This window comes from Lampris incognitus, chromosome 21, assembly GCF_029633865.1.
Source record: "Lampris incognitus isolate fLamInc1 chromosome 21, fLamInc1.hap2, whole genome shotgun sequence".
Classification (NCBI taxonomy): domain Eukaryota; kingdom Metazoa; phylum Chordata; class Actinopteri; order Lampriformes; family Lampridae; genus Lampris; species Lampris incognitus.
In genome coordinates, this window is record NC_079231.1 from 7,388,618 (window position 1) to 7,406,933 (window position 18,316).

Genomic DNA, 18,316 nt, shown 5'->3' on the forward strand with positions numbered 1-18,316 from the left:
GTTGGTCAGACTGGAGTAAGTTTTAGTGGCGATGGATTTAGTGGAGATGTAGAGCTGGACGTCATCAGCATAACAGTGGAAGTGGAGACCATGGCGATGTATGATGTTACCAAGGAGGAGCATGTAAAATATGAACAGGGGAAGACCAAGCACTGAACCCTGGGGGACACCTTGGGACAGAGGAGCAGGCTAGGAATTGGGCCAGAGATAAAAGCAGTTTTTCCACAACAGTTGAGATTTAAAAATGGATGAAATCCCTTTTTGTCAGCTCAGACTGCTGACGGGCAGTATCACTGGAGCCAACGTTGACTATTACTCTCACAGTTATTGGAAATGAATCAAGGAGGCCTGGGAGTTTCCCCAGGATGTCAGGAGTAATGGCTCCAGGAAAGCAGCGTGTGACTGAATTCAGACTATGGAGTCCCCAGTGATCAAGGTGGGGGGGGGGGGCTGAATGAAAGCGCTGCAAGGGACAGTCTATGGAGGGGATGAATGTTATTTATCTGAAGAAGTGGCGCTGGGACTGGGAGTGACCAACCTGCCCAAACGACAAAGAAGACAGTGCAGGGGGCCCCGTAATGCAGAAACAAACCACAAGTCAGAGACTGGGCAAGTGCATCGATGCATGTTTGTGCATTTGCTCACATGTAATCAAAGAAAGAGAGCCTGTGAAGGGTTGCATTTATTAATTGCTATTGTTTATCTTTTTGATAATTTCCATGGAGAAAACCAATTTAGTTTGTCTGGAATAGATTGGGGGGAAAAAACCCCACATCTGTGATGAAAACACATGAAAACATATGTAGGCAGTACCAGCTGACACACAAACCACAAGCAATGAAGTTTAGCTTCCTGGCTCATCTGGTTCCCCCCTTGAAAAACGGTTTAGCCCAAGATTTCTTGTGAAAAAGAAATGAACTTAGATGCCGGTGTCAGAATTTTCCATTTCCCAAACTTTAAAATAAAAATAAAATCGAATAAAAAAAGTCCAAAATTGCGTTTCTGCATTTTTATTTGAGGAGCCAGTGATTGACATAAGAATATTGAACTGCAAAGTGTTACATGGACTTTACTGTGGCATCGCGTTGCGTTGCACTTGATGCCAGTAAAAGGTGAACTGAACTGAGACAGAGCAAGAGAGAGGACGTTAGGCTGCATTCACAACGAATCTGGCAACCCAGCACCTTCCCAGCGGAGGTGTGGGCGTGTCAACGCGTGGCCCGTTTGTGCGACGTCGTGTTGTGAACTTTAACACCCCCAAGCCAGAAGGTGGCGGTACAGCGCCTAGAAAATAACCCCAACTTGAAGAGCGATACAACGCCAAGCGACTAACGTCTTTGTGCTCGCTCATGGCGGGGTTGTACAGCCCCTGGAAATGCGATCACGGCGGCCATCAGTCTCTCTCCCAACTTCACAGCTGCTCGGTAAACAGCGGAACGCTACCTGGTTCGTCTCTTCTTCGTCTTCTTCTTCTGTTGTTTAATGGCGGGTGGCAAACAGGTTTAAGGCGCATTACCGCCACCTTCTGGATTGGAAAAACGAGGCTTTCCTTCCCATTGGCGTCTTCAGTCTGATCATCGGCTTATGTGATTGGCCACCGCAGGGGGGCGTCGGGTCGCGTTCTGGCAACACTTGATTCTGGTTCTACTTCTGCTACGTTTTTGTTGCCGAACCCCTGCGGTACGCACTGCTGCAGCCCAAACGCACTACCCTCGTCCAACTGAATGGGAGGACTGGCATTTTCCACGCAGCGCCTGATTCGGTCTGAATGCAGCCACAGCCAGTCAGTCAGTTGTGGTCTGACTCATCCGACACGTCTCCCTGCTGCGTCCAGTGCTTTCCCCTCTTTTTCTTCTTCCGCGTCCTCTCTGCCATTACCATGGCAGCCAGCACAGTGATCACCACAGTGAATGTGATGACCAGCACGGTGACTGTCTCAGCGAGGCAAAGCTCCGTGTCTACATCCATCAGCCGGTAGTTCTCCAGGACGGGTGGCGTCTTGCAGCTCAGGTTGTAGTAGTCATCCAGGAAGAGCCGCTGGATGCTCCGGAGTTTGTGGAAGACTCTCTGCAGGTCGCAGTCGCAGTGCCACGGATTCCCCTCCAGCAGGATGTGGGTGCTGTATGTGTGGATGCTCAGGAAGGTCTTGAAGTAGACGGTGCTCAGCTGGTTGTGGGCTAGACTCAGCAGTGCCAGGCTGGTGAGAGGCTTGAAGACGCCAGACTCTGTGTGGCTGATCTGATTCCCCTCCAGGTTTAGGACCTCCAGCGAGCGCAGCATGGAGAAGATCCCATTGTTCAGCGATGTCAGCCGATTTTCAGCCAGGTGGAGTTGCCTCAGCGTGCTCATCGAAACAAAGGATCTGATGTGGATGGCGTGGATGTCGTTGCCTGTGAGGTTCAGCCTCTGGAGCCCATCCAGGTGGAAGAAGCTGCGGCTGTCCAGGGTGTTCAAGTGGTTGTGGGCCACCTGCAGTTCCCGCAGGAGGCCCAGGCCCAGGGAGAAGCCTTCCTGCAGTATCGTGATGCGGTTCCAGCTCAGGTCCAGTCTCTGGAGGAACTCCAGTGGTGAGAAGGCGCCGTCCTCCACCACGCTGATGTTGTTGTTGTGCAGCAGCAGCACTCGTAGCTTACGGACCCTATTGAAGGAGTGCTCCGGGATGATGGTTATCTGGTTATATGACAGGTCCAGCAGCTCTGTGATGGGAGGGACGCTGGTGGGTAGGCGGGTGAAGAGAGCCCGGGAGCAGATGGTGAATTTCAGGTCCCCTTGACAGTCGCAGCCCAGGTCACACCAGCCACCGTGGGATGCCTCCATTGCCAGGAGGAGCAGGAGGAGAAACAGGAGCTCCTTCATGTCTCTGCAGCACCCTGGAAGTACAAGAGATGAGATTTTTTTTGATTAGCACTTTCTATTCTTTATATTTCACTTCTTTATGAACTTTATTTGTTCTGCTGTGCTGCAAAATCTATCAACCAAGGCAAGAAATGTTTGTTCTGCTGTGTACAGTTGTTTCTATTTTACTATTCTATTTAATTTTATTATGTTTTTGGTTATTTCTGCTTTATTTGATAACGATAGTAGAGAGAGACAGGAAAGACAGGAGATGACATTTAGCAAAGGGCCCGGGCTGGACCTGAACTCAGGCCGCTGCGATAGGGACTCAGTCTTAATATGTGGTACACACTTTACCGGGTGAGCTACTGGGGTGCCCCTCTGTTTTATCTTATTTCATTTTTCAAATTTTATTCTATTTCAATTCTATTTTATTCTTCTCAATTATGTTTTTGTTAAGTGTTTTGTAACTCTTGTTTTAAGTGTTACGCTATATATACTGTAAGACCAGGTTGGTCTGTCTGGTCTTAGTGTCTTGGGTGACTGCTCTATTAACCAGTAGCTAGAGTAGTCACCCAAGACCAGACAGACCAACCTGAGTACAGCCTGGATTGACTACAGGAAAGCCTACAATTCAATACCCCACACATGGTTACTGGAGAGTTTGGAACTATTCAAGGCCGATAGGACACTAATAGCCTTCATCAAGAACTCAATACGGCAGTGGAAAACAACCCTAGAGGCCAACTCAAAGTCAGTCACACAGGTAGCCATCAAATGTGGCATATACCAAGGTGATGCACTGTCCCCACTGCTGTTTTGCATAGACCTGAACCCCCTCATCACAAAGAGTGGCTTTGGATACAAGTTCAGAAGGGGAGTTACCATCAGCCACCTCCTTTACATAGGTGGCATCAAGCTGTATGGCAGGAATGAGCGAGAAGTTGACTCGCTGAGCCACCTCACCAGGATCTACAGCAACAACATCGGGATGTCATTCGGGCGGGGCAAGTGCGGTCGAATGGTGGCAAAAAGAGGAAAGATGGTGAGCACTTAAGGGGTTGACTCACCAGGTGGCAGGATAGCAGACATACAGGGCAGTTACAAGTACCTGGGTATTCCACCGGCAAATAGAAACCATTAGGAGGCAGCAAGGAGGTCAGCTATAGCCAAAAACCTCCAGAGAGTGAGGCAGGTCCCGAGGAGGCAGCTCATTAGGAAGAATAAGATCCAAGCCATCAACACATATGACCCACCAGTCATCAGATACCCAGCTGGAATAACAAGCTGGCCAAAGGAGGAAGTATCTATCTATCTATCTATCTATCTATCTATCTATCTATCTATCTATCTATCTATCTATCTATCTATCATAGGTGCAGACATAGACACAGGCAGCTGATGAGTGCGCTGAGCACAAAACAGGCTTGTTCTGCCATTTAATAACTTTGAGCTATAAAATATATCTTTGCTCCTGAATTATTAAGCTCTTTTTTTCTACATCGAAGGTTTCATTGCAACATCCTGTGGAAATATATATATATTATAGTACTGATCAAAAGTTTCACCTAAGTACTAAATTAAACTAGTTGTTGGGCAAAGTGTGTGTGTGTGTGTGTGTGTGTGTGTGTGTGTGTGTGTGTGTGTGTGTGTGTGTGTGTGTGTGTGTGTGTGTGTGTATTCACTCATTCATTATTACATCTGAAAGTTCACCAGTTCCTTTTGAACCAGCCAACTCATGCTCTTCCAACAGAACAGGCCTGCGAATGACAGCCGGGCCCTGACACCTGACCTGCAGAAGATGACTACTTTACCAGAGTTTCATAATTAGCCCTTCACATTTCACTTCATTATGAACTTTATTATTCATTTTCCCATTCTGCAAAATCCAACAACCAAGGCGATAAGGCTATATTCAGAAGTTCACCGAGTCGGCCAAATCGTATTCTTACAACAGAACGGGACTTTTGAGTGACAGCTGGAAAAGATGACGAGCGTAGCGGCGGAAAACAAAACTCACCAGCATCCGGTCTGTCTCTGCTGTGACCACAAACATGGCTGTGAAATTAAGTTTTATTTTTCTAGCTGCCAAACAGCCCTCCCATTTATAAACACACAAAACAGCAAATACCAACTCAACGGACACATATACCAGATCGAAGGGAGGCATGACTGGTAGGACAGCCACACCTGTGATGTCTGACAGAGGTGGACAGACAGGGGGATGGACGCAGACAGAAAGACAGATAAAACAAAATGCAATCAATGATTCAGCTGGTCATCTCTTACCAGTTCCAGAAGAGCGGCGGTCCTCTGCTTCCTGAATATTACCATGCAGGCGTCGGCAGGTGGAGAGTGGACATCCTGGAGAGATGCTCGCCTCGCTCTCAGGCGCCTCCTGTCTCACTACTGTTTACTGGAGAGAGAGAGCGAGAGAGAGAGAGAGCTTGTCAATTATTCATGTGGGATGTGGGAGGAGGGAAGAGGGGCTTTAGGAGATTGACTCCAAACTGGGCCACCGGCCTGAGAATGAAGAGAAAGCCTGGTTAGATTTGCAATCTGGGCAGGTTTTTTCCCCCAAATATTAAAGAAACGACACGAGTTAAACGTCATTTCTTTGCAGAAAGGCGGGAGATACGGAGTGGTCGTCCCGGAAGGGAAGCGGTGGCGCAGGATGCGGGCGAGGCCGGGACACGTGTTCAAACATCTGGATGGTCAACTCCATAGCTGCCGTCGAGCGAGCCCATTGACGAGGGACGCGACGCCGTACGGTCTGAATCCCAACGTGTCTCGGCTCACAAATCTGCCTGCGGACCGAGAACGAGGAAGCAAACTACAAGTGAGGGGGGTGAGAGGCTTTTATTCGTTCCGGTTCGAGAGGCGTCCGCGGTGGCGGGAGTTAAAACCCCCACGCGCCAGGATGAGGGTGACCCGCCAGATGTCAACTGCTGATTTCTAATAACGCGGCGCGGAGGGTGCTGGACTGAGCCGGCGGATAGATGACTCAACCCGTTGGTCACCGAGAGGAAGATTACACTAATGCCCCGCAAATCCCCAACCTACATTCAGCACAGACTGAGTAACAGCAGCCTACGTTCTACGCGGGTGTCGCCACGCAGATTCATCGCGAGGCCTTTGTAGCCTACGTCATACACACCCGCCTCCGACCGGCCCGCGTAAAGGCCCGCGTGGTCTTGTGCAGTCTCGCAGCAAATACAGCCCGGGTTTCTCGTTTCATCCCTCCTTTACACAGTAGATCTAGTAACGTACATGTTGCTAGATAAGGTGGTGTTGACTGTGGGGGGGGGGGGATGCAATTGTTGCAAAATGCAATGCTAATTTTTGTGGTGAAAACTGGAAAACGGCGCGCCCCGGTTTGTTTTGAACCTTGCAGGCCACCGTCGACAGGCCACGTCTGCCGCTGTGCGATGAGTCGGCATCCCGGATGAGGTCTGAGTCACGGCCGCGGCGGGAGGCTACTGTAAATTTCATAGGGCCGCCGTCCCTGCGAGATATCAGGTGTCTGTCGGAGCCGGCCGGGGTCGGGTTTCGTTGTGGCCCTCGGCCCGGCTCTGTAACCAGACGTGACCCAGATAATCGACCACGTCACAATAAGAGACTTCGCCTGTAACTTCGCCAGCCACCCGTTAGCCCGTTAGCCCGCTCCCAGGCCAGGCCATTTATTTACCGTGAACACGTCACCAGCCAGTCCAGCTTCCACGTACCTGCCGTTCATGGGTAGGTGTGGTTGGGCTCGTAGACCATAGTCAGACCAGATGGTTTGAGGTTTTGAGGTTGAAACGGGAAACCGGTCCACATTGCATGCGGTCAGACCAACGGGGAGGCTGGCGTGAAAGACAACCCTGCCTCGCTCTCCGGTCGTTTTCCAGCAGGTCACCGTCACGGTGTGCATTTTGTGTTTCGTTGTGCGACCCCACGTGACCGCAGCTCCCATGCCTGATATGTTTTAACCTGGTGAGGTTTAAAAAAAGAAAAAAGAAAGAAGATCATGATGAGAGCGTAATTCGCACGACTCGGGATTATCGATGTGTTCTACTTCTAAATCTCGGGGTTTGCAGATGGTGCGGCGGGGGAAGAGAGGAGTGAAGGGATTGTGGGAAGTGTGGAAGGGTGTAGTCGTTTTCTTTTTGCGGAGGAGTCGGAGGAGAGCTCGCCTGTCTGCCCGGAGGCTGGTGATGAGCTCTCGCCGCCGCACCACCGAGCTGCATCCTCGCCAGTTGCGTCTCGGCAGCTGCTCTGCCTCCGACGGGACGGCCTGGCAACGGGGTGGGGAAAACTGCCCAGCACATTACCGGCGCCCAGATCCCCTCTGCTGAGGACCTACACACACACACACACACACACACACACACACACACACACACACACACACACACACACACACACACACACACACACACACACGGCGGAGGCCGCGAGGCATCGTCAAGTCACCTCTCACCCGAACCAGACCGTTTACCCTCCTCCTCCCATCCAGGGGGCGCTGCAGCAGCCTCCGCTCTTGCACCTGCAGGCCTGCACCCTTCAACCATATTGACATCCGCGTATCTTCTCGTGCTGCCCATCGGTTGTCTGTCAAACTGGACACACTAAACTGTGCACACTACAACGCACTCTCCCTGCACAGTACTACTCTGTTTATATTTATACTGCTCCCCGCCCCCATCTGCACTACTGCACAGATCCAGATACTGCACACATACAGCACGTCTCTCATTACATACTGTAACGTGCATGGATAAGTAGACACCACGTCACAACGCTGTAAATTCATATCTGTTGATGCTCCATATTCGTATTCCCAGTACCTGACGTCACTGTGTTATTTAGCACTTTCTGATGAGATGCCAACCTGCACTTCACTGTCAGATGTGTAATCTGTGCTGTGAGTCTAATCTAATCTAATGTCTGGCCATTCTTTTCCTTTCACCTCTGCCCCCCCCCCCCCGGCTTATCTGATTGCATGTCTTTCTTCCAGTCTCTCAGCGATGGGCTCATTGATAATTAAACCGGAGGGATGTCACGTGACATCTGGCCATCCGTGTTGCGTGTCACCAAACGACCACGTGGTCGTGTCAGAATGTACATGTGATGCTCCTGAGAGGTCACCCCGTCATGTCCCCTTCCATCGCTGCACCTTACAGTTCAGCTCCCGGGTTACTGGAAATGCTTGAGATCGTCCCCCTCGCCCCCACCCCCGCCCGTTCAGGATTTACACACTGCAGCTCTCGATGCCGGCCAGCAGGGGGCGAAACGCACCCACATTTATAAACGCAAGTTTCCGGTACAAAAGTTTGGTACACATTTTTTTTAGACATTTATTTATTTATTTGTTGTGTGTTTTCAATTCAAGACGCTTTCCATTAAGAAGAACACCCCCCCCAAAAAAATAACCTTTATGAACGTTTCACCCCCACTTTCTTTACCCTTTGGGTTAATGGTGCTGTGTGATAAACTGCCTAAATCCAGGGAGGTCAGAAGGTATGGAGAATAGAGGATTGTTTAATGATAGAGGAGAAAAGACCCGGATGTTTGGATAATATCCATAGCAGAGCGTTGCGCATCACGTGTCATGGACACGGTGGGGAGGGAATATTGTATCAAAACTGGTCCTCAACCCAGTCACAAGTACGAGTCCAGAATCATTAAAGAAGAAGCTGCATTACAATTTAAACAACAGGGGAGCCAGTCACAAAACCAAACCACAAGTCACAATACATGTTTTTGCTCAAGGGACCGTCGGCAGGACAAATGCTAAAGCTACGTTCGGATCACACTGGATCTATCATTTAATCCTGAGATACAGGGTTTCTTGGGGACCGTGATGATAGTGGAGCTGCTGAGGTAGGAGGGGACTTCACACAGCTCCAGTGATCTGTTGAAGATCAGTGTGAAGATGGGGGCCAGCTGGCCAGCAAAGGTCTTCGGGTACGGGGGAGACACGCCATCTGGTGCCTTCCTGATCTTCTGTCTCTGGAAGAGCTGACTCACATCCTCTTCCCAGATCCTGAGTGCAGGTGGGGAACCAGTGGGGAGGGGGGAGGGGCTGGCAGGAGGTGCAATTGGCTGTGTGATGTGGCCAGAGAGGGTGAGGGATGTGAGAGTTGGCTAATCAAATCTGCAGTGTGTTGTGTGTGTGTGTGCATGTGTGTGCGTGTGCGTGTGCGTGTGTGTGTGTGTGCGTGTGTGTGTGGTCTCCTGTAGTTGTTTATGTCCTGCAGGCCTCTCCACACAGACGCAGGATCGTTAGCTAAAAACCTTGTTTTTCCAGCCCATTCTGGCTATTCTGATCTACTTTGTCAGTGTGTTTCTGGCTTGACTGTACAGGATCCTATCTCTAATCCTGTAGGCCTCTTCCTTGCCTGAGATTTGCTGTGAACAAGGGCTTATTTTCATTGAAGGTGCGGGAAGTTTTGGTGGGCGCACACGTCCTCATAAAAGCTGATGTAAGATGTCCCAGTGTCAGTAAGTTTGTCCAGGTCTGGCGATGCAGCCTCAAACACATTCCAACCAGTGCGGTCAAAGCAGGCCTGGAGCTCCAGTTCTGACTCGTTGGTCAATCTCCTCATAGTTTTAACCACAGGCTTTGCAGATTGTAGTTTCTGCCTGTAGGTTGGGAGAAGATGAACCAGACAGTATTCATAGAGTCCCAAGGCTGCACGGGGGACAGAGTGATAGGAGTCCTTTAATATTGTGTTGCAATGATCCTTTGTATTTTTGTCCCTGGTGGGCCACTTAACATGCTGTCGGTATGTTGGCAGTTCATGGCGGAAGTTTGCGCTGATAAGATTCCCAAGGTTAACGAGAAGGGAGTCTGGATGTTTGTACTCCATGTTTATTATCTGGTGAGCCAGGTGCTGTAATGCCTCACTAACACAGGCCTGAGGTGGAACATATAGACACCAGCCAGAATAAACGAGGAAAATTCCTGCGGGGAATAAAATGCTTCACAGTCAATGAAAATGGTCTCTAAGAGAGGGCTGCATGATTTTTTTCAACACTGTGACATCTGTACACCAACCCTCATTTACATAGAAGCCTATTCCACCTCCCTGTTTGCTCCGTTTCACGGTCTGCATGGAGGAGTTGGAAGTGCGGAAGATGGAGCGAGCTGTCCGGAATATGCTCACCAAGCCGGGTTGCAGTGAGGCACAGGGCAGCGGATCTGGAAAAGTCCATGTTTCCATGAACGGACGTTTGCGCAATTTGAAATCCCCGCTGTCACAGTTTAACGAACCAAGCAAATAAACAAAAACAGAAAACGTACAAGAGAGCACAGAAGCGAGGCTGCTGTCTGCGGCACCATCAAAAATGGCCACATCTGGATAAGACAGATAGACAGATAGAGTAGATATAAAAAGTCGACACACCCCTGTTAAAATGGCAGGTTTCTATGATGTGAAAAAATGAAACCAAAATAAATCATGTCAGAAGTTTTTAACTTTTTTTTTTTAAAATTGCACCCTATAAAAATAAAGTTAAAAATAATCATATATTTTAGGGGGGGGGACTTACAATAACCTGGTTGCTTAAGTGTGCACAGTAATACTTTACTGAAGCACATTTTGATTTAATTACAGCACTGTCTTTTTGGGTAAAAGTCTGTAACCTTGACGTATACCTATTTTTGGATTATTTCAATCCAAGTTTACCATATTAATCTATGTCACCATTAAGCTTTACAGTGGGAATAATTTCACAAGATCGTTTTGGACTTTTACAGAATTAAGTTGATTATTTTATAAGATCGACGAAACTAATATTCTATCATGTGAAACATTTAAGCTGCTTATTCATGTCCCGTTTGCGTACGGACAAAGCAATTTCGGTTCCTACCTGTCATTGTTTACGGGGGACACGTTTGCGGAACGGAAAACAGAGTCACGTGCTGACGAGTGGGAATAAAAAAACAAAAAACAAAACAAAAACTGTTTTAAGCGACCACAAGGTTGACGGGTAGGATTGAATAGGGTAAACTGACATGATGTTACACTCTGGTACAGTAGGTGGCGGTATGCCACTTGAAGTGGTTTACGATCCGCCAGTAAACCGAGAGAAGAAGAAGCAGCAGCAGCAGAAGAAGAAGACGAAGAAGAAAGTTGCTCTGTCCTGTTGCCTAGGCCACACGTAAACGGGTGTTTCTGAAAGCGCAGCTTAAAGGGACCTTTTGCGAAACGTTCCCGGACGACGACTTTCAGAAACTCCGTCTTGCGTGTTGACGCGTAGACAGGAGAGTTTTTGGCTTGTGTTTTCAGGCTCCTGAGTGGCCAACGCGGGTTTCGGGTTTGGGTTATATCGCCACCTGTTGGTTGGCATGCACTTGACAGCGCATTCGTCGTGTTGAGTTCATTGTGTTTTTGCGTTTTCATTTGGACGGGTTTTTTTTTTCTTTTAATGGCGCTTGCGTGGACGGGATCTTATTTAGGAACTAAGGAGGGAAACCCCCGTTTTCAAAAATACCCGTGTATGTGTGGACGAGGCGTGGAGCCGCTTATTACGCACCGCCCAGAGTGCCTGGAGAATGCTGCCCGCCAAGCTTGGCACATCTGGACTTGGCAATACTTTCCCGCTCTCTCTTGTAAAAAAAACGTTTTAGGTCCATCAAATTGGGGGGGGGGGGGGCATCATCTCCTGTGCACAGCCCTCTACAGGTCACCCCACAGATTGGGTTCAGGTCTGGGCCCTGGCCGGACCATCCCAAAACGCTGATGGTGAAGCCATTCCTTTGTTGATCTGGACGTATGCTCTGGGTTGTTGTTGTGCTGAAAGGTCCTAGTCCTCTTCACCTTCAGCTTTCTAGCAGAGCCCTGAAGGGTTTTGCACCAACGTCGACTGGTATTTGGAGCTATTTGCGATTCCCTCCACCTTGACTAAAGCCTCGACTCCGGCTGAAGGAAAGCAGCCCCAAGGCCTGATGCTGCCACCACTGTGCTTCACCGTGGGTCTGGTGTTCTTCTGGTGATGTGCTGTGTTGTTTTTGTGCCAAACGTACCTTTTGGAATTTGGTCAGAAAGTTCAACCGTGGTCTCATCAGACCATAACACACTTTTCCACATGGTTTTGGGAGACTGGAAGCATCCATTTGCAACATTTAACCGGGTTTGGCTGTTTTTCTCATGTGAAAAGTCTACCGTCTTGCCACCCTACCCCATAGCCCAGATATATGAAGAATACAGGAGGTTGTTGTCACATGTAGGGAGCAACCAGTACTTGGCAGAAGTTCCTGCAGCTCCTTTAATGTTGCCGTAGGCCTCTTGGCAACCTCCCTGACCAGTTTTCTCATCGTCTTCTCATCAGTTTTGGAGGGACGTCCTGTCCTTGGCAGTGTCACTGTTGTGCCATATTTTCTCCACTTGTTGCTGATTGTCTTCACTGTGTCCCATGGTATGTCGGATGCCTTGGAAAGTCTCCTCCTGATCGATACCTTTCAACGACGAGGTCCCGTTCATGCTTTGTGAGCTCTTTGTGGACCACGGCTTTTGCAGTTGGAGGAAGATCCTGCAGGAACAGCTGAACGTTACTTGGGGTTCATCACTGTCATTTTAATTGACGGCGGGTGTATACTAACTACTATTTAACTTGAGTCTGAATGTGATTGGTTAGTTACGAACACAGCCACATGCCCAGATGTAAAAGGGTGTCCACACTTACGCAACCAGGTTATTGTAAGTTTTGCTTTTCTTTTTTCCTCTAAAATGTTTGTTTTTCACTTCATTTTTACAGATTAAAAGCTTTGACACGATATATGTTAGTTTCAGTTTTTTGCATCACAAAAAGAACCGCCATTTTAACAGGGGTGTGTATACTTTCTATATCCACTGTAGCTGGACGAATGGATGAGTAGATAAGATATTTCTGATATGTGATAATTACATTGCACAACAAAGCCCAAAATCTATGAATCAAACAAAAAATCATGCACTAACAACATCAGACAAACCACAATTTAAGACCGGAGCAGAAAAACGACTGAAAACTAAGAATGTAACCTGGGTGAATGCACGCACACACACACACACACACACACACACACACACACACACACTGGCTGATGGCCACAGGCAAATGTAGTCACAGGGCTGTTCCTTGTAATGTGGTAAATACACACAAACACACATACACACACACCATCATCATCATCATCATCATCATGACATGATCTTCACCATCATCACCATGACGAGGAAGAACACTTCGCACAATTTGGAATTACAGTTCACACACACACACACACACACACACACACACACACACACACACACACACACACACACACACACACACAGCTGCGGGGTAGTTCTGTTCTATAATTGAGGCTCATTAGACGAAGAAAGACTAAGTGAGGACAGACTCCACACATCAGCTGTCACACCAAACTGTCCAACAAAGTTCCTTCGCTTCGTCCGTCTGTCACTCAAGAGACCTCCCACTGCTCGAGTCCTCCCACTGCTCGAGTCCCCCCACTGCTCGAGTCCTCTACTGCTCGAGTCCTCCACTGCTCGAGTCCTCCCACTGCTCGAGTCCTCCACTGTTCGAGTCCTCCCACTGTTCGCGTCCTCCCACTGCTCGAGTCCTCCCACCGCTCGAGGCCTCCCACCGCTCGAGTCCTTCCACTGCTCGCGTCCTCCCACTGCTCGAGTCCTCCAGTGCTCGAGTCCTCCACTGCTCGAGTCCTCCAGTGCTCGAGTCCTCCAGTGCTCGCGTCCTCCCACTGCTCGAGTCCTCCACTGTTCGAGTCCTCCCACCGCTCGAGTCCTTCCACTGCTCGCGTCCTCCCACTGCTCGAGTCCTCCACTGCTCAAGTCCTCCAGTGCTCGAGTCCTCCCACTGCTTGTGTCACGCTCCATTTATTTCACAAACTTACGACTTACAAAAAAAAAAAAATCCCGGACATCTCAGTCAGGGCTCACCGTGTCCGGACAGTCAGGGCTCACCGTGTCCGGACAGTCAGGGCTCGCCGTGTCCGGACAGTCAGGGCTCGCCGGGTCCGGACAGTCAGGGCTCGCCGTGTCCGGACAGTCAGGGCTCGCCGTGTCCGGACAGTCAGGGCTCGCCGTGTCCGGACAGTCAGGGCTCGCCGTGTCCGGACAGTCGCGGCTCACCGGGTCCGGACAGTCGGGGCTCACCGTGTCCGGACAGTCGGGGCTCACCGTGTCCGGACAGTCGCGGCTCACCGGGTCCGGACAGTCGGGGCTCACCGGGTCCGGACAGTCGGGGCTCACCGGGTCCGGACAGTCGGGGCTCACCGGGTCCGGACAGTCGCGGCTCACCGGGTCCGGACAGTCAGGGCTCACCGGGTCCGGACAGTCAGGGCTCACCGGGTCCGGACAGTCAGGGCTCACCGGGTCCGGACAGTCAGGGCTCACCGGGTCCGGACAGGCCCACAGCGCCGTACTTGCAGTATCAGAGGAAACAAAGTGAAGTAAAGAACATTTAACCCGGTGTGTGTCACAGCAGGTGCACGTTTGCGACCGTGTCATTGTGTGAATGCACGAGTGACTGTTTTGTTACTGTCTAAACGAGTGTGTGTCTGAGTGTGAATATGTGTGTATCTGTTGGTGTGTGTGTGTGTGTGTGTGTGTGTGTGTGTGTGTGTGTGAAGGAGGTTTGCGGTAATGAACGCGACAGCGTCGGGCGGGGAGGCGACTTGTTCGCACCCCCTGCGACAATCCAACATGGCAGCTCTCACATCCTGCTGGGAGAAGCCTCCGAAAGGTCGGGAGGTCGGAGCAACAAGGAGGAGACGGTGCTGGAGCAGATTGCTGCTGACTCCGCGTTGCCCCGGGAGACACACGCTGCCTGACGCTCCACAGATGGGACTCTGAAACGACTGCGGTCTCGTTTCCGCGGCCGGTGATGGATTGACGCTCTTGTCGCCGCGGCGCCTGAGGACGGCAGGCCAGCTGATCCGCCATCAATCTATATGACCGCTTGTGGAAACGCACTTAAGACCTCACAAGACCTGTTGGTGAGTTTTAAAGTCGGGCAAAAATCGAAACACCCATATCCCCCCCCCCTTTTCTCCTCAATTGCACTTGGCCAATCACCCCCACTCTTCCGAGCCGTCCCGGTCCCTGCCCCGCCCCCCTCTGCTGATCCGGGGAGGGCTGCAGACTACCACACGCCTCCTCCCATACATGTGGAGTCGCCAGCCGCTTCTTTTCACCTGACAGCGAGGAGTTTCACCAGGGGGGACGTAGGGTGGATCCCGCTATTCCCCCCCAGTTACCCCTCCCCCTCTGAACAGGCGCCCCAATCAACCACATCCGGACACCCTGTGTATACCCGGCCAGACACGGCCAGTTGTGTCTGCTGGGACGCCCGACCAAGCCGGAGGTAACACGGAATTCGAACCAGCGATCCCCGTGTTGGTAGGGAACGAGATAGACTGCTACGCTACCCGGATGCCTGAAACACCCATGGCTGAGGGAAATAATATCATAACTATATATATATATATACATATGTATATATATATGTGTGTGTGTATATATATATATATATATATATATATATATATATACACATACACACACACACACACATATATATATATATATATATATATACACACACACATACACACACACATATATACATATATATACATATACATACATATATACATACATACACATATATATATACACACATATATATACACACACACACATATATATACACACACACACACAAACACACACACATATATATATATATATAACATTTTGATATACTCTATTGCTCCCCAAAGCTAAATTCTTTCATTACATCTAACCCACCCTAGCTGTGTAGCTAGGAGCAGCCGCCGTGCAGCCCCCGGGGACCACCTCCGGGTGGTCTCGCCCCGCCCCGGTCGGGGCCACAGGTGGGAGTATCGACCCTACCATGCACGTCTTTCTGAGGGTGGGAGGAGACCGCAGCACCCGGAGCAAACCCACCGCAGACACGGGCAGAACACGCAAACTCCACACAGAGGACGGCCTGGGATGACCCACAAGGCTGGACCACCCCGGGGTTCGAACCCCGGGGCCTTCTTGCTGTCAGGTGACAGTGCTAACCGCCGCACCGTCGTGCCGCTCAACACGCATGGCGGCAAAAACGGCCTCCTGTAGACGCGGGGGGCTGTGCAAAGCTGAACTGAAGGTTTCCTCGGGTCAGGGCTTCGCACATCTGCAGCTGCAGGGAGAAGCTGCAGCGGACAGCACCAACCCCCCCCCCCCACCCACCCACCCACCGTACTCCAGAGCCGGTTGTAGACACTCAGCTGGGTCACTTCGGAGGTTTTAACAACACTTGCGGGTCATTTAAGGACACGAACGCCGTATCCGCCCCAGCACAGAGCCGGGTTGTGTCGGCGGTTTGGCCTCGTCTCCGGGCCGGGCCTGTAATCTGAAAGCCTCAAACTGCAGCAGAGCTAAATGTGAACCCGGACAGTTCCCAAACCCAGTCCCTCTGATACAGGGCTGGAATGGCTACACACACACACACACACACACACACAGACACACACACACACACACACACACACACACACAGTTAACGCCTGTGGACTCCGCCTTTCGTTGTTGAGGCGTTTAAAGCAGAACATTCTCATCATTGCCGATAACGGTTTTTAAATAATTTTCCAGTTATTTGACAGATTTGGGCGAGGTGCTGCCCCCCCCCCCCCGCAGGGAGACTTTGCCCCCCCCACCTCCACCCCACAGGGAGACTTTGCCCCCCCCACCCCCACCCCACAGGGAGACTCTACCAGACCTGTTGGAACTCCGTGGGTAAGTAAAGAGCAGAGGCCCCGGGAGCGTTCCTAGTGAGCGGGAATGAAGGCGGGGTGGGTGATGATGGGATTACTGGAGAACCACGGAAGCCCTCTGGGGGCGCGCCGGCAGGAAGACCCCCCGCGGCTCTGCCCCGCCGACCCCAGCCACGCACGCCAGCGACGGCGTCCCCGTTCTGAGGGGGTTTGTTGGAGATTGCTTGACGGGAGAATCCAATCTGGTCGCTAACGTGACACCGCCATGTCAGCGGGTCTGTAGTGGGCGACAGAGCAGCAGGGGTTTATGGGTAATCATGACTCGCAAAGGCTCGTGGAGACGCAGACGTGTGCACATCCAGAATAAAAAGGTGTTTGTGTGCACAGAAGTCTTAAGGGTTGTAGCTCTGCACGTGAGTGTGTGTGTGGCGCCATGCATGTATGTCTGTATGGGTGCAGGTCTACCTTCTTGCCCATCTGGGTATGTATTTGTGTCTGGCTGTGCATGTGTGAGTGTGTGTGTGTGTGTGAGTGTGTGTGTGCATGTGTGAGTGTGTGTGAGACAGTTTCTTTGCATGTCAATGTTTGTCTGCATCTCTGTGTGTGGTTTCATATCTGCCTGTTGATGTGCACGTACATATGTCTGTGTTTGTGAATCCTCCTGTGTCTGTATACATGTGTGTGTGTGTGTGTGTGTGTGTGTGTGTGTGTGTGTGTGTGTGTGTGTGTGTGTGTGTGTGTGTGGTTAGTGGACATCAGCAGAGTGTGTGGGAGGCAAATGGCCTTGGGGCAGGGGGGTGGAGTAAAGGTCAGGTGATGCTTTCATTCATATACAAATATTTACATTGATGCTTCTGACGCAGATGCAGCCCCGCAGCTTCAACTGAGTCAGACCGAGAAAGGGGGGGGGGGGGGGCGAGAGAGACAGAGAGAGACGGGGGGCAAGGGGTGATGGATGAGAGGAGAGATGGAGGACAGAGAAGGGAGAAGGAGGGAGAGAAAAATGAAAGAGAAAAAGAAGGGGCATGTTTCTCTCGGTGGACGGAAGTAAAAGCTCTTTGCTCTCAGCTGGGACTCCTTCAACTTCATATAAAGACACAATGATAAAAATAAACTGTTCTCTGTCACAGCACCGGGCAGGGGTCAGGGGTCAGGGGTCAGGGTGAGCTGCAGAGCTGGCCGCTTGGTGTCTTACTCAAGGACACTAGTGATGAAGATGATGTCACAAGGAATTAAATGTGGCGTCTTCCTGTTTAGGAACAGCCTCGCTCTTCATCCTGCAGGAAGACTAGGATAGGACACGTGTCTGTAGTAAACTGACCCACTTCTGATACTCTTCATCCTGCAGGAAGACTAGGATAGGACACGTGTCTGTAGTAAACTGACCCACTTCTGATACTCTTCATCCTGCAGGAAGACTAGGATAGGACACGTGTCTGTAGTAAACTGACCCACTTCTGATACTCTTCCTCCTGCAGGAAGACTAGGATAGGACACGTGTCTGTAGTAAACTGACCCACTTCTGATACTCTTCATCCTGCAGGAAGACTAGGATAGGACACGTGTCTGTAGTAAACTGACCCACTTCTGATACTCTTCATCCTGCAGGAAGACTAGGATAGGACACGTGTCTGTAGTAAACTGACCCACTTCTGATACTCTTCATCCAGCAGGAAGACTAGGATAGGACACGTGTCTGTAGTAAAC

General features: G+C 50.4%; 1 protein-coding gene across 1 annotated transcript in view; it reads right to left on the reverse strand.

Moving 5' to 3' along the window:
- Nucleotides 1–954: 954 nt before the first annotated feature.
- The window catches only part of LOC130131702 (insulin-like growth factor-binding protein complex acid labile subunit), a 19,578-nt gene continuing 2,216 nt past the window's right edge, over nucleotides 955–18,316 (reverse strand). The window contains 3 exon segments of the mRNA XM_056301485.1: nucleotides 955–1,841; nucleotides 1,843–2,870; nucleotides 5,125–5,251. Of these exon segments, the coding sequence (XP_056157460.1) occupies nucleotides 1,785–1,841; nucleotides 1,843–2,856 (1,071 nt within the window). The 5' untranslated portion in view covers nucleotides 2,857–2,870; nucleotides 5,125–5,251 and the 3' untranslated portion in view covers nucleotides 955–1,784.